A 25,011-nucleotide genomic window follows, 5' to 3' on the forward strand; every position below is an offset into this window, starting at 1 on the left:
AGGCAAGAAATCCTACACACACCAGGGCTACTGTGACTTGTTAAATATGGTTTTGCTTCACATACCCCAATTTCCTTTCCAGCAATGCACCAAAAAAACATACCAAGGAGAGAGTTTGTAGCTAAGGAATTCAGTGAATGATTAACTCCATCCTACCTATTAACCATTACTCTCCATTCCCTCATGCCTTGCAGAAACCCCAGTTCCGGGTAGCAGAACCATGCCAAAATCTGATACCCCATTGGTTTTGCTTGGAGAGTCATTAGGTGATGCAGATGGTTCTAGCTTTGAGTTAAAACCCATTAAGTGCAGTAATGATTAATCCAGAACCCTGGCACAAATTCATGATGAAATGTTGTTCCTCTTGTCACACCAAATTTACCTAAATGAATCGTGCTTCCTGGAGGTCACCATGGAGGAACAGTCTCTACACAGGCCTGCAAAGGCAGGACCCCCACGCACACCAGGAGCAGGGGCTAGTGCAGGGACAGCTCTTCACAAAGTAGCTAAAGTGACTAAAGTGACAATGACTAGGTGTTGCTCTCCCCACTCTGAAATGAACCACATCTAAGCCATGTTGTGCTGCCTTTACAATGGATGCAGCTCTGCCAGTCTGAAGATGCTTCAGATCAGTGGTAGTTAGATGCATGTCCACCCCCAGCAAGTCATCTCACACTTCACATCAGACTGGCCCCATGTGCACGTGCAAGTCCACGTGTTTATCACACTCAGCTGCACCTCAGAAGACTGGGAGGACTCAGTGCCAGGCTCGGACAAACTCCCTGTATGACCTCAGGCAACTCCCTTACTCTCTATGAGCATAAAGCTGTTACAGCCTTACCCAGATGAAAAACAGGAAGACTTCCTTTTTCTTTTGCCTTGTCTATTTTTATTGCAAGATCCTGAGGATAACGTCTGTTATGCAGTATGCTTGCGTACAGCATCCAGCACTACAAGGTCCCAATCCTGCCCAGGCCTCACAGCACAACAGAGATAAAAAACAGTTCTTAGAGCTTTGGGTCTTTTCTACAAACCCACACATATCAGGATGCCATGCACTGGAGATCCAAGCAAACCTCTGCCTTTTGAATTGGGCTTTCTAGTACCTTTACATACAAAAAGATGCCAGCACTGCTGATGTGTCAGGAATTTAATCCCCAGATTCTTCTTCATCACACAAGGACTAGCAGTAGGCAAGAGCCTGAAAGCTCTGCTCTGCTCTCAGGACAAAGTGTCTTTGGGTCCAACATTAAAAGTTCAGCATTTCCTCCCACCAGGAGAAGGACTGTACAATTTCACAAGCATCTGCTGAAAGCCACTTACCACCACAGCCTGTCACCAAAGTCCCTGGCACAGAGAGCAACATGTGAGTAAATGGCTCTTGCGCTCCCATTGTCATGCCTGGGTTTCATCAGTTAGTGGTGCTGAGCCACCTGTGCAACCACAACAGGTGTCTGCTTCAACTGTTCAACACCAGGACCCTCACAGCGCACAGTCAGGGCAGGTAGATACCAGCTAAAAATGTATATGGAGACCTTAAATACGTAGATATCCAGTATCCCAAAACCCAGAAACCTGTACTTGCAGTGTGAGAGCCAGGGTATTTCACATACTGACAGCCAAGTGGTATTTAAGAGCAGCCCTTGCCCAGCACAAAGTGGTCCATCTGAAAGAGTAGGTAGGAAGGACTAAAACACACCTCTGCAGAAGCCAGGACCTGATGCTGCAATGCCAAGACTCTCAACTGTCTGTGGCCTGCGCAGAAACACAGTAAAACAATACAAGTCTACCATGCTGTTTAATTCTGTAGATTAATTCAGTAATATATATCTGACAGGACCATTCTCACAGTCACACCAGATGCCCACACTTGCCCCTGCACTGATCTTCTGCCACCCACACTGCCACTGATTACCTTCCTCATAGGTGGCCAATGATGGCTTTGCTACTGCCAGACAGCCCATGAGCCAGCAAGAATTAGGACCCTGAGAAGTGAAAAGAAACAAGTGTAAAATCTGAACTGCAGCCAGAAGAATTGGGACCCATCCCTGCCACGTGCCTGTGTCTCATCCCAACAGTAAGCTCAAGCTCCTGCTGAGGGCTTTTTCGCTTTAGATTCAGTAAAGAAAAAAAAAAAATGATGCTTCTGAAATGTGTTTCGTATTGTAAAAGTCAGAACCACTCCCTCTGGAAGGCCGTGCTCCAGGCTGCAGTGGCAGCAACGCAGCAGAGACCAGGCTCTTCTTGCCCTTCACTGAGTTTGATTAGGCAGAGGATCAAGACATCCTCAAACTCCCTGTCAGAATACCGAAACGCACCCCCTAAGGAGGAGGAAAGGGCCAGCCTCCTCTCCCTCTAATCAGCCATCATTAAACAAACAACTAACAGTGGGGATCTTGTAGTATGCACTACAGCCAAGAGCTACCGACTGCCTGATCCCGAACCCGCACTGCAGCGGTGTCAGCAGGCCCAGCTCAGCTGCCCCGGGGCTCAGCAGCCCCGGGACACGGCAGCCCCGGGACACGGCAGGCCCAGCTCAGCCCCATGGGGCGCCCAGCCTGGGGCACGGGGTGGCTCATGGCACCCTTTCCCCGTGGCTGAGCCCCGCATCAGTGTGAGGCACACACCACACCAAGGCCCTGTGTGTCCGACGGGTGCTGACCATGCAGAGGCCATAAAGGCAGAAGAGGAGGTGGATGCACCAGCCCAGACAACACGCTGAGTTTCCAGAGGGCCCACTGTCTGCCAAGAGCCATGATGGGCTCCGCGGTGCCACAGGGGCTTCAACAGGCTGAAGGGTGATGGCAGCCAGGAGGGCTGCTGGAGGGCCAAGAAACAGGGCCAGACTGCTAACACCACAGCAACCCACTGCCAGACCCCCGAGCTGTGGGCTGCCTTACCTGGGAGAGGCAAATGGCACAAGACAGCAGAAGCCACCCCACAGCCGAAGCAGTATGGCAGCCCGTGAGATCAAAATGGTGCCTGGCTGAGGTAAAGCGGTGCCTGGATGAAGTCGAAAGTCACCTGGCTGAGGTAAAGTGGGACCCAACTGAAGTAAAAAGTCGCCTGGCTGAGGTAAAGTGGGACCCAACTGAAGTAAAAAGTCGCCTGGCTGAGGTAAAGTGGGACCCAACCGAAGTAAAAAGTCGCCTGGCTGAGGTAAAGTGGGACCCAACTGGAGTAAAAAGTCGCCTGGCTGAGGTAAAGTGGGACCCAACTGAAGTAAAAAGTCGCCTGGCTGAGGTAAATTGGGGCCCAATTGAAGTAAAAAGTTGCCTGGTTGAAGTAAATGGCTTGCTAGCTGAGGTAGGATGCTTTGGGGGGAAAAAGTGAGGTGTTGGCCCTGGAGAGCCACCCTGCAGCAAGACCCCCTAGCATGGCTGCAGGTCTGCTGGGGGGGACATGCCGTCCCCCAGCATGGCTCTAGCCTGGCGCATCCACCCCTGGCACCACACAGCCCTTTCCCCAGGCTGCTCCTGGCGAGGAAACGCTCCCAGCGCCACGTCCCTCTGGGGCCGCAGGGACCAGCCACATTCCTCTCAGGAGCCAGCCCTGGGCTGGAGGCAGCACTGCCTTCTCGTTTGGGGCTGGGGGGTCTCTGTTTTGGGAAACTGACTGCACTGCCATGAAACAAAAAAAATAAATTTAGGCAGAACCCAAAACTTTCCTTTTTTTGAAAGAAAAAGCAATGGTTCTCTAGCTACGTTAGCAGTGAGATCCGGCTGGCTCCATCCGGTACCTGCCACACAGCAGGTACCTGCTTAGTTTGGAGGATGACAGCAAGAAGAGGTTGAAGCACAAGCAGGGGTGGGAAGGCAGGACCAAGGTTACCAACAAGTCTGTCAAAACAAGTACACGTGTGTGTTTTGCTGCCCAGCCATTTACCTTGCTGAGTGTGAAGACTCAGCTTCCCAGGAGCTGGTACAGGATAACGTTTTGCTGCCTTCCATGAGGATGGCAGAGCACCAGGCAATAGGAAATAGAAATCCAGGGCATCTATCCAGCAGCCAAGCACTGAGGCCCTCCACAAGCATTTAATCCCCATAAATAACCACTACAATACTCCCACGAGGCAAGGAAGCACCAGCCCCATTGCTCAGACAGGGGAGACTGAGCGCAGATGAATCAATGACAGCCCAGCCCACACAACCAGGGTCAGAACTGAAAACAAAACCGCGAAGTCCCACTTTCCCCTCTGTGTTCCAGCTGTTAGACAACACTGCCCCCAGTAGCTCGGCTTTCTTCCCAAACTAAGGTATGCACGTCAGTTCCCTGATTGCAGAGGGGAGAAGAACAGAGGGGGAAGCAAACCCTGGCCTTAAGCACACTGCACACAACCTCCATGGCTGCTGTAGAATTTAGCAACTTCCAGGAACTGCAGAGCAAGCCAATAAACACAACACCAGCTCCACTGCCACTTCCCCTCTGTGGGAACAAACCAGAGCTGTGGTCAGCCTGCACACGGAGAAAAAAGGTGCTCCATGTTGCTGACCAGACCAACCATCTGCAAGTGGAGAGGATGAGGAGTAGGGCTGCACACCCCCATAAGAGCCAGGGCTCTCTGATGACTTACGAAGTACCTTTCCCAAGCAGCTATAGTGCATCTACGTCAGGAGACGCTTTGCATCTTGTGGGAGTGGGGGTGCTGGAGATTAATTTCCAGACGCAGTGTCCTCTCCCAGTTCTCTCTGAAGCTATGGGATCAAGCTACAGACTTGGATGTGTCACAGCTAATCCACAAGAAGTCAGAATGCAGCAGTGGGCTTTGCTGGCTTGTTTTAAGAGATCTGATGGCTAGCTGTAATTAACGCTCTAAATGCTGCAGATTCTGAATTATGCCAGAGGGTAACGCTCCAATCTGACTGGCTGCATAACACGGGTCACTACACTCAGCACAAAGCAAATCCAAAGTAATGTAACTTAAATTCGTGGCTGTATCAGATGCAATCTGTGCATGTAATCAGAAACTAAATTATTCAAGGACAGTGACATTGCTACCTTGACAGTTTACTCTCCTGCAAGCACTGGAAAGGCAGAAAGATTTTCAAGAAATGGCTAACCACTGGGTGCAATGAGTGACAAGAGGGAAAGCAGTGAGGGCCAAGGGTCTCAGTTCAGGGTCTGGCTGTTGGGCTACTGAACTTACTTTGTGTTGTACGAAACACAGACTCAAGAACCAGTGATGCTTCTGGCACTCCCTCCAAAAACGGGGTGTGTCTTCTCTCTAAATTAAAACTTGGGAATTGTGTTGTGTCAGTGTAGCAGAACCTCAAGTACCACCCAAACAGCTCAAGCTTTGTTTCCATGGTGCTGTCTAGTATGTGCTATGCCCTGTAACAGCTTTACTGCACAAAGAGGCAGCAGTTTTCTTTTTTTCTTTTTCTTAAGTAGGGCCGTTACTTACTGCTGGTATGAATGCAATCCACCGCATATATTAGCTACAGTGAATTTTCTTAACATAACTGAAAGACTAGCACAGTGTAACCCTTGGCCTCTTCTAGCTTTTGTCCTACCACCTCAGCTTTGTCTACACTAAATTTTTTAAGACTTCTGATACAAACTTTGCACTGATCCATGCAATCAGAGGCTGCAAATCTAGGCAGAGTTCAGTCTATAAAGCCAGTGACTTCATGTTTTCCCTCTGTAGGAGTAAAATAACGTTCCCACACTCTGATAAAAACCTTTGCTCTGCACAGATTTAATTCATTACTTATGAATCTCTGGCCAACGTCACTCTGTTCATTTCAGTGGCTCTCTACTTCCAGTTGCCTCCTGATTCCGGGAGGACAGAGAACCTTTTTTTTTTACCATGTAGTGAAGCAGCCGAGAACGGATCCTGACTAACGGCTTCACCGACTTGTTACTTGTTTTAACAGTCCTCTTCTAGAAAATCACCCAGGTAGCAATAATGAGCTGCCCTCCACAACTGCTTTACAGAGTTGGTCAGAAGCCAAGATCTTTTCCAATGGAAACTCTTCTCCCAGGGAATCACCCTGCATACTATTTCAGATGATACTTTGTTTTGGTTTAGAAATAGGAGAAGATTTATTTTTAATTGTGCTATGCTTAGGTGCAAGGGCAGTTTCGTGACACAAATCACTGAGGAGTTGCTATAGGGCCTGCTGGAATCACTTATGAGACCAGAATAGCAGCAGCTCTACTAACACCTCAAAGGCAAGTGCCCATGTTCCAAGCTTATGCTTTTGCAGGATTGCTTAGATTGGGTGACTTTTGCAGGTCTTGGGTGAGGGCTGTCTCTTTGCTGTGTCCACACTGTGCCTAAACTATGAGATCCCAGAGGTGGTACAGCAGCAGAAAATGTTAAAAGTGCCAGTTGATTGCTCTTTCCATATCCAAACTCCTCTTTTTAAAAACTCACTCTTTCCAGAAAGCTTTCCAGCCCTTTTCATTTGGGGAGGGGTGAAACACCACTCTGCCGCGGGCCAGCTCCACACTCCAGGCAGCACACAATGCTGTCTGCACACGCTCCAGCAGAGCACAGATGCTTTCACAAGGTCTTCACGATGCTCCTGTGACTGTCTGTGGGTGACAAGGCAAGACACTGTCCCAAAACCCCTGTATCGTTCCTCTTTCTGCTGAAGAAATGCAGCTTCAAACAGAGGTGTCTGAAGGAATAAAAAGCACAGCTAAGTGGACGGAATGTGGCTGCAACACTTTTCTTAAGAGACTCCACTCTGCACTTCATTGCAGTTTCCAACCGTTCCCTCAGCTCTCTAAACCCCAGGGGAGGAAACGTGGCACAGACACTGCACTGGGAGCACGCGTCACGGGATGGGGCCCGTGATTATTATTCTTATCACCCCATGGACTGCCTGGCACTGGCTGAAGAGTGTGACTCGGATGGTTCTCTCTCACAAACAGCTATGCAGCCTCTGCATGTGAAAGTCATTAAGCAATAGCACAGAAGCAACCCATGAGGCAAAACCCGTGAACATTCCCATACTGACAGAACGCCAGTCCCGCTGCCAGCAAGACGCCGGCACTCGGCTGCACACAGGTGCTGACGAGGAGCCATGTGCATCTCCTTGAAGTTAACACTTGTGTGGCCGGCTCTCCTGACAGCTCCACAAACGGCACACGGATGCTGGAGAGCAGAAGAGCCCCGCGGGGCCTCCCCCCATGTGCAGTTCAGGGCCTGTGTGCCAGCACTGATGTCCTACTGTTGGAAATGTGGCATATGGGAGCATCGGCAGTGGAGACAGGAACTGAAACATCTGTTTTTTCCAAGCCACACTTGGAAAGGCTAAGCTGTATTCAACCCCTAAAACACAACCAGCCCAGCTGTGAAGCAAGCAGATGAACAGAGAAGTATAAAAATAGCCACTTCTGTAGTCTTCTTTCAAGCAACATGAGGTTGCCCTACAAAAATAAATACACAAAAAGGAACAATCATGGGGGGGGCTGGCTATTAGAGGGACTCATGCTCACAGCACTGCAACATGGTAAAAGGATGCAACCCCTCAACTCACAGCTCTGTGTTCACAGTGTATTCCCTCCCCAGCTAACCACTTTGGGTCTGTTTGCAGTGCAGCAAGAATCACCCGCAGCTTCCACACGTGGTCCCTGATGGGATTTAGAGACAGATACTTTCACCAACATGACCTAAAACACAATCTGCATGCTTCAGGCCGGACTCACTCCACCCCCTTCCCGAGGCGTGGCTTTGAGAGAGAAACTAACAACTTTGGCCAACACAATTCGTCTGGGCTCTTGCTTTCCCAGGCTTAGCTGTTCCTCGGGTTCCTCCCTCAGGAGGACTCAACCCACACCCTAGATCCTCTTTTTAGAGAGCCACTCCCACCTCCATGAAGCATTTGCTATAGCAAATCTATTTAACCCGTTCCCAGCAGGACCAGTGCCTCCAAACGAGCAGGGAAAGGTGTTTACAGAATCCCATACAAGCCACCATACCAGGGAGAGGATGGAGAGGCTTCACTGCCCGTCTCAACCAAAGCCGCAAGGAAAACTGCTCTTCTGCTTCTGGATCTACCTAGGTCCTCCTCCCTACTAGAGGAGCCTAGAGCAGCACGGATGCTGTGGGAGCCAGGGCCGAGGTACTGCCAGGGGATGTTGCAACAGAGCTGCACAGAGGCCATTGCTGGGGATCTGCAAGTACCATTAGTGATGCCTGTCCAGGGAGGTGGGCGCAGGCTCTAACCAGGACTACAGCCACCACCCTGGAAATCTCAAACAGGGATCAGCCCTCATGACTTCATCACAGATATGCAAAATAGCATTGCACAGAGCCAAATGCGTTTCTTGATACAAGCAGCTGTCTGTATAGGCGGGCAGAATACAAGCTGCCCAGCTGCTGCTGAAAGAAAAACAGGCATGGTATGGTGTTCATGTACAAATTTCAAAGGAATAGGAACAGGCTGGCTGAGCCCTGGCTTGCGCCCTGAATGCATGTCACTACAGATTGTCCCGCAGGCTCATCAAAAGCAAAAGCTGCTGCAGACTATGCCTGCTGTCAGAGTGAGTACAGCCTTCTGATCATGCTCAAGAGCATACGCCAGCACAACCACGGCAGGAAGAGAGCATCCCGTCACCCCCCAACACAGCGGTGTCGGAGGGCTGGAGGTAAAGGAGGGCCACATGGTTAACACACGTGCACTGCAACTGAAAAATGCCACAGGTGGGAGATTTGCTACCAAAAAGTGAACATCATCATTTCTTTTCTCCCATCAAGTACTGTTAGCAAACCAGCATACCACACTATCTTAACACGGGTTGCTAATTAAATTACAAACGACATTGGATTAAACAAAATAACACAAGACCGTATACCACATCTGAAACTTTGTCTCTGATCTCTGCTTATTAAAGTTTTTAGTAGACCTGATGCCAGGAAGCCCAAGAGATGTACTCATTTCTAACCTGAGGGGAACTATTTTTACCGTTAAGACTGGCAGAAACAGCTGACTGATTAATATTGTGCTTTGTTTGATTATCTCTGTTTAAATCCAGTGGTAGCACATCATCAAAAAGGATGCAGTCTATTGAGGGAAAGGGAGGAGCTGGAAAGTGAGGACAAAATCTGTTTAGTGGTCACGGTTCCTACAATATACCACAAATGCTACAGATGGTGAACTTGCATGTTGTTGATGCTCTTCTTGATGATAGCTATCCTTTAAAAAAATAGGGACAGCGGTAATCATATGCTCTTTGCTTTTTGTGCCCTTTGCAAAGCAAAAACTAATATTATATTTCAGTTTGACATTTTTAGTTTTGGTAAATAGAGATGCCAACTTAGCTTCAGTATCTAAGTAAACAACAGTCCTTCAACATAAAAAACAAGCTAATTCTTTGCTGCCAAGGCAGAAATAAGGGCCAGGGAAGTCTGATTTGACACTCATCCTCCAGGGACAGGCAGCAACCTTTGGCAGAGCACGTTCATGTAGGTGGCTGAAGCTGCAAGGGGTACATGGTCGGTAGCTCTGCACCCAGCAGTCAATGTAGCTTTCCAGCCTTTAAGCCCAACCTCAGCAAGGCCTGGAGAGAAGGGTGGGCTGACGCGGGGTGGGAGAAGTGTGGGCTGACGTGGGGTAGCAGCCATTCCTCTGAATAGCAACAGCACCGTAAGTGCAGCCCACTAGCACAGCTGCCAACTTTCCACTGTGGAAGAGACAGAAATTTTTGCTTTGAGCCTGACAGTGGCTGCCTAAATCATGCTGTTAACTATCGTGGGACTAATCCACAAGTGCCTTCCCCCCCACGCTCCCTCCTGCACTCTCCTCACAGCAAGAGCAGGAACCCCTGGCTGTGCAGCTCCCAGCCTGCCCCACCCTGGCACAGGAAAACACATCCTCGCTCCTGAGCTGTCCTTCACCCCCGCTTACTTTCTTATTCACTTATTACAACTCAGAGAAATGTTTGGGGACATATGGGGGAAAATAAGAGACAAGATACAAAATCAAGCTGAACTGCAACGATCAATCAAAGAACAACAAAGCTTGAAGAAATGGAGAAAGGATGACGCAGAAATGCATTGTAGAAACCACAGTGTGGAAAACGTGGCATGACAAGAGATAATACAAGGAGTCCCATTAAGTTACAAACAGGGAGAGAAGCATTAACAAACCATATGAGTCCATTTCACCCTGCCTTCTGATCGAGTGATCTTCTTTTTAAAACCCCTCTTTGTGAGAGCAGAATGAAAGCAGCTGGGTGAAACATGAGAGATGTGGCGGGGGTCTTGTCTGCAGAAGAGCAGGAGCGGGCCCACACTTTCACTCCAAACCGGAAAAAGCCACATGCAGAAAGACACCACCAGTAAACTTAAAAATTGCAGGAAATAGAGGGAAAAATCAATGCAACAGTTTTCCTTTCTACTAACATCTGACCAGAGTCAGGAGTGAGCATTCCAGCAGCAGGTCTTCCCGCTGCACAGTGGGGCTCTGAGATGTTTAACTAGGGTTTCTTAATGCCTGATTTTCTGTCACTACCAGGGATTGTAGGTTTGGCTGCACCAAACTGCAAATCTCAAAATCTTTAAATGCTGGGCTAATAACAAGAAAGTGAGACAGCTCGATGCTGCTCAGGATTATTTAATTCCAACTTTTGCCACGGAGCAGGAACGCCTTCAAATGCCACCTGTCTGGTGGGTGCCCTTTCTTACCTAGCAGCACATTTTTATTGATATCTTTTTAAACACCACCAAAAAAACACCAAAGTTTTAATTTAAAAAAAGAAAAGTAAGTTCCTCAGCCACGGGAACAGCACTCAGATTTCACTGCAGCTTTAGGAGGGAGCACAATAAATAACCCAGATTCATGCCACTGCTGTAGCGGCAATAGCAGTGACACTTCACTCACGCCAGAGACACTCTGATAGAATAATACAGAATTGCCTCCTTGTTTCCTGCTTAAATGATAGTTACAATTTGCTTATGTGATTGGTCCCTTCTATAGGCTGAATGAATCTCATTTGCAAAATATTTATCTAGCACCTCATTTGGGCCTTTTTCCCCCTCCAAAATTTCTTACTAAAGAGAAACACAGCCTTGTTTTTGCTGGGGATACGGCTTCTTAAAAGAATGACATTCCAGACTGTTTAAGTTTTTTCTAGAAACAGCAGTAAAGCTATTTTGCCTTTGTGGACTGGACACTACTGTATAGACACTTCCACTGCTTGTGGTTTTACCTGAACTGGATTTTAGTTTTAATTGGATTTCCGTCCCTGCCCCCCCCACCCCCCCAATAGCTTTTGAAGATACCCTGAGCTTTAAAAAGGCTTTTACTACATCACATAACAAAATCTAAATCACTCTTGAAATCTAAAATATCACAGACTCTAAGTTCCTGATTCATAAAATCTGTTTATTTTAGGAAGGTTTGCTTAGGTGAAGTCACCAGCTAGGCAGTGTAAACCCAGGGCTCACTGCCAAATCCACAAAAAAACCCTGCTGGGTTTTGGATGAAAGTTACGACCCCCAAATCTGCTAAGCTTCTGCTTCTGCAGGAGTGTGGTGATAGCAGAGCTTCTCTGATTTCAGCTTCTCCTTCTTCCCCATCCGCAAATAGTGTTCCACATTAATGAAGGAAAAACAAGGGAGCTTCAACACTAGTCTTTTAAATCAAGATTCTAACATCCACTTCAAAACTACCATGATACTGACGATGTGTCAGAAATAGTCAATATTTGCAAGGGAAGTCTATGAGGTATTTCATTCCTCAACTGGAGGTAAAAGTCATACCGGCTCATGAAACATCTAATGTGAACAAAATCCAGTAGCCCTAAAAGCAGAGCACTTTAAAAGAGATCAGATCAGAGCATTTCTCAGATGGAGAAACTCAGAAGCGCAAATGCTGCCACTTGAACAACGTTGCTCTTGAAGCATAGATTTTTATGTTGCACACTGCAGATTATTTGGAAAAACAGACTTTGCTCTTGATTCCAGCCAGACTGCCTTACATTTCAAGAACCTGACTCTGGAGATGAGAGGGGGCCAATATTCCCATTCGGTCTGCCTGGAGACTGCTTCCAGCTAGGTATGTAGTGTCTGCAAGCAGCAGAGCTTATTTCCTTAGTGATTCTTTGGATGGGGCATTTCTTCTGTAATCCTAGTAACAGTGCTGCTGAAGTTGGCATTTATTTCTTCAAAGTTGCTACGTCTATAACGTCGGATACAAGAGGAATTCATTTCCTAGGCCTTACTTCTAAAGCTAGAGGTACGGTACGGTACCACATTTGCTGAGTGCAACTGCAAGCACACACGCCTGCCGCAGAATCGGGAAGCTTTGGCGTTGGGAATTTTTTTTAACTCAGCCTTCTTAACGACTAGGTTTGTTTCAGACGAGTAAAAAAAAAGAAAAAGTTTTGTCAAGACTTTAAAAAAAAAGCTTTCCTCTAATGAGAGAATAGACAGCAATCATTAAAAGCTTTATTTACTTTATCTGTCAGTGTTCAATAAAGGGAACATGAAATGAATAGTGAGAACCGCTTGCATAACTACTGTGTCATGAGCCAGAGTCCCTCTCATCCCAACAGAAATGAATCTGTAAATCTTTCATGGTTATAATGATGACGTTAAGTACACATGTCTTCCTTCCCATCATCAGGAGGTCAAACAGGGCAGTAAACTTCTCCCCAAAGGAAATCCATGTGCCACAGCAGACTGCTTCAGCGCATCTTATACCAGTCATCAGAATATTACCAGCACACACGTTTTCAGCTGAGTCGTGACTGTACACGCAAGATAATCTGCTGGCTGACAAAGATGACTCTACGGTCTGAATTCCAAAGACAATCATCCCTCAGCAGAGCAAAGCTCTTCCCCTTACTGCACTGCTCTCAACAGTGCTGTAAACAAACATTTTTCTATCAAAATCAGAGGAAGATGTCAGTAAGACTATCCTGCCATTGCAGTCCATTTGCTCAGTACATTTCCCCTTCCCATATTCTGGGCACTTTGTTTTCTTGACCTGTGAGAGCTTTATGTCCAACTTCAATTTGTCACTGCATAATAGGATCTACTCCAAAATGTTCTGGGAGCTTTTACAACTCAACGCCTCTGAACAACAATAATATAAACAGTCTCAAACACTAACAAAATTAATAATCCTCGAAACACACTGTAATAACCCCAAGTCCTTAAAAAGCCAAATGAAGGACTCACCATCACAGTCTTCAGAAGGCTGCTCTACAAGTGACCAGCAAAGTGCTGGCACGTTCTGCCTCTGTCGCAACAGCACACTGAGTCCCCAGAGCTGCTGATATCCGCATCTCACCGACAACAGATAACGCAACATCAGAAACCCCTTCATAAAAATCAGTTTTTCCCAGTTAGGGACTTTCTGCAACAAACAATGGCTAGTTTGTTCGGGAAAATCTAAACATATCTGGTAAGAAAAACAGTCGGAAAACACCTTGTCTGCCAGATTTAGAGACATGCACATTTTCCTGAAGTTAGTCTAGATACATCCTGCCAACATACAATATAATGTTTACTGTGGTACTTTGCAACTTCTGCAACCTCTCTTAGTCTATACTGACACTAAAAAGTGGAAATTTAGTTAAGAATATCCGAAAAGAAAAGCAGACCCTTAACTTATTGAAATACCAGTAGAAATTAGTTCATGTGAGATTTTTCTACTGCAACGGGCCCCACGTCATCTCTCCTGCATGAATCACTCGATGCTTTTGTCTCCTCAAGAACAAAAAGTTGCTCCCTAAGGAAAACAAATTTAGGTTTGCAAATAAATTTAAAAAAAAAACCCAACATTTTTCCCTCAAGTCTGTTCTTTGCATCATACAGGAACCTTATTCAAGTGAGTGAGCACATGGACCATTCTAACGCCCCTCCAAGAAACACACCTTTCCAACCAATTTTCCCAAAACAACAAAATCAGCATCTGGACACAACTGTCATCCCATCTTAGCACTTCCACAGAGAAATCTTCATCTGAATGTGTTATTGAGTCGTTTGGCTTTTCTGTGAACAGAACAGCCCTTAAACCACATTCAACTCATTTCCCGACACCGTTCTCCCCTTGCAATTTCCCCCAGAACTTCCAGAAATTAAGCTCCCGGCACAAACCTCTGGCACAGCAGCCCCTCAGGGTGCCCACAGGGTGCCCGGTTTGCCCCGCATACCAGCCAGGGTGTCTCTGGCCTCACATGCTGGCATTACCCAGCGTGTCCCAGTGCTTGGCAAGACATGAGCAGCATTGCAAGACACAGAAGTGGAGAATAACCATTTCAGTTGGAAAGGACCTTTAAGAACTTCAGGTCCAGCCGTTACAAGATGACATGGTTGGGCAGCATCCTAAAAACACTGCTCCAGCGGAGCCGGGCACATCCCCACAGCCCTGACCCCAGGGGCCAGCAGCCCTGACCCGGGCGGGGGGGGGCGGGGGCAGCAGCCCTGAACAGCCCTAGCCCTGGAGGCTTGCAGCCCTGGCCAGCCCTGACCCTGCGGGCCTGCAGCTCCGGCCCTGGCGACCAGCAGCCCAGGCGACTAGCAGCCCTGGCCCGGGGGCCTGCAGCCCTGTGCCAGCCGAAGGCACGAAGCCCGAGCCGCGCTGCCAGGCTGGGCCCGCATACCTCACATACTGGAGCTGTTTTCCCTTCTCCCTCGCCTGGGCCACCGCTGCCCACGTCCGACCCCGCAGGCTGACGGCAAACTTTCTGCCATGTCTCTCCCCGCTGTCTCCCGTCCCACCCCCGCCCGGCCCGACGGCACAGCCGGCGCCCCGGGGACACCCGAGGAGCTGAGGTGCCGGGCAGCCCCCCCAGCCCCCGGTACTCACAGCGCGGCGGCGGCCGGCGGGATGCCGCTCCCCGGCCGCTCCATCCCGCGGGCAGAGCAGTTGACGAGGCAGGCGGGGCCGGTGCAGGTACAGCCGGCGGCGCAGGGCTGGCAGGCGGGGGGCGCCCGGGCCGCCGCCAGCCCCCCGCACAGCAGGGAGCAGAGCAGGCACCAGCCCGAGAGGGGCAGCCGCGCCGCGGGGACGCCATGTTTGCGCTGTGATCCAGTGTCTCCATTTCCAAAAGGCATCTCTCCCTACGGGCATGGCATGGCCCCGGCCCGCCGCTCCCCCGGCCGGCCGGCCGGGCCCGGCCGCGCCCCGCCCCGCCCCGCTCCGCCGCCCCGCTCCGCCGCTCCGCGCCCGCCCTCCGCGCCGCCCGGCTCAGCGCCCGCCCGCCATGGCGGCCTCCCCCGCAGGGCTGGCGGTGCGCGCTGCTCGGCGGCGCCCGGCCCCGGCCCCGGCCCCGGCCCCGGCCCCGGCCCCGGCCCCGCTGTGGGCTTCCCCGCTCGCCGCGCTGACAGCCCCGGCCCGCCGCCGCTCGGCTCTGCGCTCCGCCCGGGCCGCGGCCGCCGCCTCCCCGCTCCGCCTCCCGCCCGGCGGAAACCCGGCGCCGCTCCAGCCCCGCCGCCCGCCTCGGCCGCCCCCGCCGCGCGGCCGCCCCCCGCACGGCCGCGAGGGCCGGGGCCTGGGCAGCGCTGCGCCGCCGGGCGGGCGGCTCCCGGGGCTGGGCGCGGGCTATGCGGGCTCCCGGACCCCGCTCGGCAGGGGCGGGCACGGGGAGCGAGGGGGTCCCGGGGGCACAGGGGTCCCGTAGGGCAGGAGCATCCCGGGGAACAGGGGGGTCTTGGGGAAGGGAACATCCCGGGGAACAGGGGGGTCCCAGGAAGAGGAGCACCCCGGGGGACAGAAGGGTCCCGGGGACAGGAGTGTCCCACAGGGCAGGAGCACCCGGGAGACCGGAGGGCAGGGGGGGCCTGGGGACAGGAGCATCCAGGGGGAAAGGGGGGTCCCGGGGACAGGACAATCCTGGGGGACAGGGGAGTCCCGGGGACAAGAGAATCCCAGGAGACAGGGAAGTCCCAGGGGACAGGGGTGTCTTGTAGGGCAGGAGCATCCCAGGAGATGGGGGGCAAGGGGGGTCCCAGGAACTGGAGCATCCCAGGGGAATGGGAGGTCCAAGGAACAGGAAAATCCCGGGGACAGAGGGGTCCCATAGGGGCAGAGATTCCCAGGGACAGGAGCATCCCGGTGGACACGCACATCCCGGGAAGCAGCAGTTACCCCAGGAGGGGCGTCTCAGAAACTAAGCAGGCCAGCAGGCAGTGAGTGCAGCATGGCGTTCTCGCAACAGGGGTTTTGGCTGTCCCAGAGTACCGGGAGATGGGCAGGGGGCAGCAGGGGCACCCATCATTCCCTCCTTGGGGGCTTGTTGGTGCTCAGTTCCCTGGCTGGTGCCCATTCCAAGGCTGCTGCAAGCTGCTGCATCCAGCAAGAGTTGCAGGGCACAGCGCGTGTGACACGCCTGCAGTACAGGCGGTAATTCAGGTGTCTTGGAGAGAGGTGAGAACAAGGCAGGTACTTCTCAGTGTGGGTTTTTTTTTAATGCTGATTGTAGCCAAATCATGGGGTTTCTGTGCCACTTGCACCCTGTGCTGGCCCAGACCTGGTGAGGTCAATCCTGTCATTCTGTGATGGCTCCTCAGGGATTTGAACCGGTTCTGGTTTAAAGTGCCTGAAGAATATGACTGAAATAAACCCTTTGTACAACCAGAGGAAGCGTAATTCTGTCATTGCAGAGGGCATCTCTGCAAAACCAAACCCAGCCCCATTTGAAAGTGGTGGAGAGGAAGGTGTGATAGCTGGTGATTTCGCAGGGACCCTGCTTTGTTAGTGTTTAATATGTGTCGTGTTACTGCATGATGGTATGTGTGGAGCATGGCCCCTGCCATCAGCCGAGGGGAGGATACAAGGAAGCTCAACTAAAACATGGAAGAAGTTGCTTTTGAACTCGTTCTGTGCCAGATTGCTCTGCAAACCAGAGCCAGTGGTTCCTGTGCAGCCCGGCTGGAATTTCTCCCCATAAACACAGCAAGCACAAACATGTGGCGCTCTGTGTGGGAGGAGAAAGCTGGCACTGACCCCCAGAAAGACAGAGGAGATTTGAGGGGAAGCAGTGGACCAGTGCACAGTGCCCAATGCTTCCCTGTGGCAAGTGGCCCAGGGAGGGACATTTGAGAGTCACAGACCTAAAGATGGAGTGTTAAATCCTGCACGTCCTCTGGAGGCAGGTGCTGCTTTTCTCGGTGGGGGCTGATACCCGAAGTACCAGCCACAGGCACTTTCTCCTGAGATGTGCTGATGCACACAAAACTTACAGCAGGGTTTTTGCTAAATAAGAACAAAAACATCTTGCTCTTTATTTATGTGATTCCATTGATTCCTGCAGCCATGCACACCCTTTGAAATATGTAACATTTAAGCTCAGTGCAGCAAATCACTCCAGCTCAGCCTCGGCATTGAGCCCACTCATGTCCATGGGAGTCCCCAGGACTGCATGCCCACCTGCAAAACCAAAGCCACGGCCTGTTCAGTCATGGCTGTTGCAGCAGTTACCGTCTTTACAAATCCCCCTGGAAGTGCCGTCCAGCAAGCACCTCTGGGAGAAGGGCTGCCCCTCTGCCGTACAGGTGAGTCACCCACCCGCTGCGAGGTCGCACCCCTCGAACAGACAGCCCCCCCAGTGCCAGGGTGAGGGGCGTTTTGTACTTGTCGAAAGCAGCTTGCAAGGGCTGCCTTCTGTCCAGAGCTCCCGTCACCCCTTGGAGCTGCACCCCTTGCCTCCACTGGCATTCCCCGTGCTCTGACAGCGAGCGTGCTGGGGAGCTGCCGTTCTGACACCCTACAGCACGTGTTGTGTCGTGGTGCCCTGTCAACTGGCGTGCTCAGGAAATCTGCCTGGCAGCTTTCAAGGGAGAAACCACAACAAAAAGGGGTGGGAGTGAGACATGCTAGCTGTTCGCAAGCATCTGAGGAGTGCGAGCAGCAGGGAGCCAGAACAATTGTTCAGGGTGGTACCAGAAGAAGGACAGGAGCCTCAGAGCCTACTACCCCTGCTGCTCCTCTTCTGAGAATAGACCTGGGGCAGGGGACGGCTGTGGGGGCATGTTTGCCTCTTGCAGTGGCCGGCCGTGCCTAAACCTTGTCTCTCCATGAGTGTAAAATGCCTGTGTGAGGATGCCTGCCTGCACACACTGGCTTTGGGGCCAGGTCACGGGTTTTCACCGTGCGCTGCAGTGATGCTGCTGCGGTCCTGCAAGGAGGTGAAACACAGGCGTCTTTCCTTCACCTAAAAGAGCTGATCGTTGTTGAGCTCCCTCCACCTCGGGCACGCTGTAACCTTTGAAAGCTCAGGAAAGAAGGCCTGGGTGAGGGTCAATTTGGTTTTGAATCACGTAGGATTTTTTAAGCCAGTTGTGATTTCAGACACGTATTCTCCAGGGAACAAGGGACTGACCCACTGGTGCTGGGGGTGCATCCACTGCGGGTTACAAAGCCTGCGTTACACCCCCAGAGCTGCTCACCGCCTTCCCGCTCTGCCTGGTGTGCGTGATCTGGGACAGTCTGCTCCAACAAAATCCGTGAGCACCTGTGTGGTTTTATGTACGTGCGTTGTCCTGCTGAAACCAAAGGGGTGAGGTTAGCTGGGGCTCTGGCTTTCCTTATCCAGCTGCTGAACAAACCTTAAATAAGAAGCCTGACAGCATCCAATTTCACTCATTGGCATGGTACTTAATATATGTGAGAATTTACTTTCCAAAAACATTTTGTGCCTTTTGGACTTGAAATCTGCTTGAAAGACACATCATCCTTTGCATGATGTATTGTGCCCAAAATAGCTCAGTGGTTACTACTTCCTCATGTGACTACGATGTATTTATTTCCGCTCCCTTAATTGTAAATTGCTTTTTAGGGTTTTTTTTTTTTTTCCTTTTCTTCTGTACTGATGCCCATATTTTTTCAGATAACAGCAAGGAGAAAATATCCTGTGTATCGATTGTAATCAGCAGATTAGATCACTAATGTAATCCAGCAGATGTAATGAAGTTAAGGGCTCTCCCCCAAAAGCTAGGGCTGCCAAGCTGTGAAGAGGGCAACGAACGAGGAAATAATTGAGTGAGTGGGAAAGGGGACAGCTCATCTCAATACAGCTGCATGACAATAATTTGTTCACATCTAATCACGATTTTTGATCTCAGAGGAAGGTCTTGTTGCTGAATCGAGATGGGTTTTAAAAGGCAAACTGCAGAAAATTACGGAAGTGGAAAATGTACTCTGGGGCTGGGAGGCTGTTGCTCACTGTGAGGCTGGGAATGGCTTGTTTGTGGGGAAGGGATTTTTCTGGTTCCTCCTACTGGCAAGCAAATGGAGAGTTTCTCAACACTGTTTACTTGAAGGAGAATTAAAACCCCAACTAAGAGGGTGTTAATTCTCCCTGTCCCACCAGTCCTGCAGGCTGAACACACCCAGAACATCATCAGCAGCAGATACACTGTGGTCAGCAAAACGTGACAGAGCTGCGGCTGGCCAGGAATGTCGCTGCTGCCTCTGGGCCCCTCCAGCCAGACCCTGAAAGTACTACAGATGTCTTCAGCAGCACCTGGACAGCCCTGGACCCTCGCTGTGCGTGGCTGGACCCTGCGGCACCCCCTCTCCAGCACTGCATTTCTGTGCATTAAAGCACTAGTTTGCTCATGCCTGCAGTGCCCTGGTGCAGAGGGGCCACGAGCAGCTGGTGCAGAGCAGGCTGTGCTCCCCGTAGCCGTGCTGCAGCCACCGTGCTCACCAAAAATCTTCTGCGTGGCCACCGCACCAGGCTTCATGTAAGACACGACAGCAGCTGCTTTTAAAACACGCCGGGAGCAAGTCTCTTCATTGCATTGCTCCCCCCACTGCTGCTTTTTCTCTCACCCAGAGGTCCTCTGTCACATTTACGCATGGGGCAGTGGGTGGGCAGGAGCGGTGGGGACATCTTGTCACCCAGGTGGGTCCGTGGCCCACGGAGGGAAAGCTCTGTGCAGGTGGAGGTTGCTTTGGAGCTGGGATAGCTGGGCCAGGATAGGGAACATTCCGCCTCCAGCAGCATGTATCTGCTGTACTTTATCTGTAGTTTGAAAAAAGAAAGAAAAAATACCTCTCCTGAACTTTCTGTCCCCTTACCATGAGCTTTGGTCCCGTTGGAGGGCAGCTGTAGTCACATATGGCCATCACTCTCAGTTTGCTGTTATTTCCCTGCTGAGAAAGTACTCCTGCATGATGGAAGGAGCACACCTTGTCCTCAGCAGGTGTCCAGTGGGAGAGAGCTGTCCCATGTGCTTCTGGCTGGGATACGGGTACCCCAGGGGAGGTGAGGATCTTTACTTCTCCTGGGAGGAAACGGCTGTTGCCATCCCTGCAGGTTGTTGCTCTGTGGCTGCATTTTGCATGCCCCTGGCTCTGCACCAGGCGGGCTGCTGTGGTACCTGGAAAGAGTGACTCCAGCAGGAGCCACCTCCTTCCACCCAGGTCTGGCTCCTGCTTCACCTCCCAGTACGAGCGTTCCCGATCTCTAATTACGGAATGGTCGGGGTTGGGAGGGACCTCTGGAGACCATCTAGTCCAACCCCTGCTAAAGCAGGGTCACCTGCAGCAGGATGCATGGTTGCATCCAGGTGGGTTTTGAATGTCCCCAGAGAAGGACAACCCCACAGCCTCACTGGGCAGCCTGTGCCGGTGCTCTGTCACCTTCAAGGTGAAAAAGTTCTTCCTCATATTGAGATGGAGCTTCTTGTGCCCCTTGCCCTGTCCCTAATCCATCACAAAGTTGCCTGCAGCTGGATCCAACCCCGCATGGCCCCCCAAGCCCCTGCGGTGGCAGGATGGTGCAAAGAGCACAGAGCAGCCCCGGCGGGGCCTGCCCAGGCTGGAGGGGCTGCCCCAGATCACGGGGGTCTGCCTCGGTTCCCGGGGGGCTCAGCCCCTCACCGCGGCCTCCCGGCGCTGCGGGGCCGGTTGGCGGGGCCCTGGCGCCCTCTAGCACCGCCGCCCCGCGCTCCTCTGCAATAAAAACGGGAGAAAAAGGCTGGAGCGAGCCAGCCGGAGCCCGGCAAGCAGAAGTCCCCCAAAGATGGGATGCAGCCCGCCCTGTCCCCACCGCCTGCGGCGGACACCGCTGTGGATGGGGCTGAGCCCATCCCTGCTTTCGGCCTCCCACCCGATGCACCGAGCGCAGCACGAGATCCATCTGGTCAGTGTAATCTACGTGTGACGGACTGATGGCTGTGCAGGGCAACGATCCCAGCTCGGCCATAAAGAGCAGAGTCATCTCACACCATGTCCCGAGCAGAATTTAACCCGCGCTGGATAACTGAAGCAGCAATCTGCCCAGCAAACGGCTCCCACTGCACGTCCGCAGTCGCCGGGGGTAGGATGCTGCAGACAAGGTGAGAAGGGATCACTTGACACAGCTGTGCCCACAGCCAGGTGGGACTGACGCTGCCACATGGCTTCTCCCGGGATGCTGGGAGAGGGACCCCCACTCCCCAGGCTGTGCCTGGGGTCGCTGCGCTCTGGCGAGGCACAGGGTTGTCACCAAGCGCTGGGTTTTCAGCCGCTCTGGGCTGAGCTGAGTCAGCAGCACCAGCACCAGACCCTGATGGGCTTTTTCTGCATTATTTTTGTGGACAGTTTCAGCTCAGGAAATGAATTTATTCACGCTGAGCAGTTTCATCCGTTTGACTTAGTGTGAACGCAAAACAGAGCTGGGCAGTTTTAGTGACACCACTTTCTGCTCAGCAGCTAACTGGTGGCGATTCCGCTCCTCTTTACCACTCCGTTGAAGCAAACAGAACTTCATGACTTCTCTCTCAATATTTTTCAACGTTCGGGGCTTTCAGGGGTCCTCAGCTGATGGAGGGTCATTCCCATCAGGCTGAACTTGCAGGCTCCTGGTTCCGGCTGTGGGTGCTCTCTGCCCATCCCACTCGCCTGTCCCCCCGGTCAGCTCCCCGGGAACGCTGTGCACCCCGGAGGGGTTTGTAGCTGCTCAGGATTTTCCTGTTTGCAGGTCCCTGCACGCCAGCAAGGCCAAGGTCGAGGGGTTGCTTTGGCTGGAGACAGGATGGATGGAGAAGGGGTTTGTCCTCGGACACTTGTTAATCAGAAACTTCCCGGGAGCGTGCTTGGCGCTGTGAGGCCCGGCCAAGAGCCGGCCACGTGCTGGCAGCACGGAGGATGCTGCGTGCTCTGCATGCGCAGGCTGCAGCACACGTCGCTGCTCAGGGAGGACGTGAGCTTTGGGGCAGGGGCCAGGCGGCTGGGCCAGCACGGCAGGGCGCCTCTCAGCCACGGGCTGGCCTTGCGTCTCCTTTGACCACCACGTACCCTACCTCCCCCCGAGAACTGCTGCTGCTGAAATCCCCCCTGCCAGCTGCAGGTGTGTCAGTGCTGGCAGCAGGGACAAAACATCCTCCGTTTCTTATTTCTTTCGTTCCTGGCAAAGTCCAAAGCGCAGGGAGATGATAATGAATTCAGCCAGGAAGGTGCTGGTGAGCGCTGGCTGCAGGAGCTGGGAGGAAGGCTGCTCTGCGCTGTGGGTGCCCCATGAGGGTCTGGCTCCACTGCACCGAGGCTGACGGTGGGATGCACAGCCGGGGCAGCGGGCAGCGAGGGGGCAATGGCACCCATCCTGCCGCAGCGTGGTCCCCCTGAATCACTGCTGCTCTGGGCCCGTTGCTATAGCAATGCTGATGTCGCAGCGCTGTCAGGAGGCATTGCAGTGCTGGAGTTGGCATCTTTCATTGAGATGAGTTGATGCCATCCTGGGTTTTAGCTGGGTAAAAAGTCAGGGAGCAGCCAGGGTGGCTCATGTCCCCACCACAGGGGTTTCAGGAAGCCATGTCCCCTCTCCTTCATCTTTTGCACCCACCGTTGTGGCATCACCCTGCCCTGCACACGGGGAAGGCACCCAGCCTGCTGCAAAGAGCCCAGGACAAGCATTGCCTGGTACCAAGCTTGGGGCGGGACAGTCCTGTTTGCACTGCAGATGTCATCAATGAGACGAGGGGAAGCCTCTGCAAATGACCATTCACACCCAGAAAAGCAGAGTGCAGTAAACACACTGATGAAGCTGAAGCCAGTGGGCAGCCGGTGAGAGGCACACAGGCAGAAATACGGGTTCAAAACCTTCAAGACAGGCCGAGTTTAAGGCTCCTTCCATTCACCTCCAGCCTGGTAAAGCCAGGGCTACCAGCACCCCAGTGGGGCCAGAAGGTGTTCGCAGAAATGCTGGCGTGGCATGGCCCATCACACCACAACGTGTCTGCTTTTGAGAAGCCGGCCCAGGAAAGTTGCCTGCCAGCAGTTTTTGGCATTGAATTGGCTGTAGCTGCTTGCATGGGGCTGTGCCTCACTCCCTGCCTTCCCCAGACAGAGTGGATCACTCACATGTGTGCTCAGATGCGATTAGTCCCTCTGATTGCAGAAGGACAACTAACGCAAAGCAAATCACTTGCAGACAAAATGTTTGCTGAGCTGAGACGACCCTTCGCTTCACTGGGGAAGAATATGTTTCCAGCAATAAAGAAGAAACACTTTTAAACAGACTAGGAAACTGAAATTGCAGAAAAGGGAAGGCAAGAGGAGGCTGCCTGAACAGATCTGTTGAAGATCTCTGAGAGCTCGGAGTGCCTGGAAACACTGGCTCTGTGCTGGCCATGCTGCTCGTGCATGATCATCTTAAAGAAAAAAGTAACTGCCCAAACTTCCAAGAGTTTTTCTAAGAAGAAATTTTCAGCCTTCCCTGGAAAACATTAACAAGCACCATTAAAACTCTAAGCTGCATCTTCATCATCCAGATTATTAATTACCTGGAGCACTGCCACCTGCTAACAGCACAGACCAGGGAATGTCGTTGCAGGTATGTAAAGAGGACAAGCAGGAAGACAGAAGCTATCGATCCTTAGGCTGATTTAGGCTGATAAACACCACCTGGTGCTGCCCGTGTCTAATCAGCAATCTGCCACCAATTTGCTCTGATGAATGGCTGAACAAGCTGCAGGCACCCATCTGCATCTCTCCCGGGGCACAGGAGCCTCTGCAACAGCCACAAACGGGGCTCTGCTGCTGCTCCCTGGCACCCGCGGCTTTCCCAGGAGGTGGATTTGCTTTTCTTCCCAAGGGACATGCCGGTGGAGCGGGACCCCTGTCCAGCGAGGGGCTGGCACATGCTGCTACAGGGGAGGTGCAGGCAAGGCCAGCACGGGCAGCGATGCAACGAGTGGCTCTAGTGGGAGCTTCTTCCCAGCCCTTAGCAGCTGCTTATTCTCTGGAGCAGCAGCTTTATGAGCCTCTGCGCGTTCCCATGCTTGCTTATTGCCGCTGCTGCTTATTTTACAGGGCCTCAGAGCACCGCACGCATCCCAGAGCTGGGGCTGGCCCCGGGTAGCTCCCAGCCCTGCGGTGCCTAACTCACCCCTCCCAAAGGTGAGGGGTTTTAGGGTTTTATCTGCTCAAGCTCCTCGGGCTCTGCAGCAGTGACTCTGCAGGCAGTGCTGCAGGCAGCAGCTGGGCTCGTGCTCCCAGACGTGTGTGAACCTATCTGGGATGGAAATGGCTGAGTGTGCACAAATAACAGAGGCGCCCTGCGAGGTTTATACGCTTGCCTTTGAAACCACAACCACCCACTAACTCTTCCCCATCTCAGGATGCATCTGTATATGGCTACAAAATAACCTTGGATAGTTTTAAGCTGAGATATTATATTTCTGAAATATTTGATGCCACTGAGGCGTGTCTGAAAAGCATTTAAAATATACCAAATAGCCTGAAAATATCTCATATTTGGGAGGCTGAGCAGTTGTTGCTCAGCTCTCCCTCTGTCTCAGTAGGACACATTTCAAAAGTGCTTTGAACATCCAACTCTGCATCACGTTTGAAAGCTCTCGTGGGTGACCACTGGAGCGGGGGACTTGCCTGTGCTCGATCCTGTGCTGGCTGAAACCTTGGCTCGTTCCGATCTTGGCACAAGGAAAATCAATTTCCTGGCCTCAGCCCAGTGCAGGCTCATTAGGATCTGGCACGGTCACCTTTTTGTGTGCTGGAGGGGACAGTGGGGGCCCAGGGCAGCACCGTGGTTCCCTGGGAATGCCTGTGGGGACATGCCAGGGCTGGAGGACATGCCAGGCAGGACTTGTGTCCTAGTACG

The 25,011-nt window shown here is 52.0% G+C and overlaps 1 protein-coding gene across 1 annotated transcript in view; it reads right to left on the minus strand.

Annotated features, from left to right (window-relative positions):
- PKD1 (polycystin 1, transient receptor potential channel interacting) overlaps nt 1–15,078 on the minus strand; it is a 98,726-nt gene extending 83,648 nt beyond the window's left edge. Inside the window, exon 1 of the mRNA XM_040589968.1 lies at nt 14,772–15,078. Within this exon, the coding sequence (XP_040445902.1) occupies nt 14,772–15,019 (248 nt within the window). The 5' untranslated portion in view covers nt 15,020–15,078. The remainder of the gene's footprint in view (nt 1–14,771) is intronic.
- Between the last annotated feature and the right edge of the window lie 9,933 nt (nt 15,079–25,011).

The sequence above is a fragment of the Falco naumanni genome, chromosome 4 (assembly GCF_017639655.2).
Source record: "Falco naumanni isolate bFalNau1 chromosome 4, bFalNau1.pat, whole genome shotgun sequence".
In the NCBI taxonomy this organism is placed as follows: Eukaryota; Metazoa; Chordata; class Aves; order Falconiformes; family Falconidae; genus Falco; species Falco naumanni.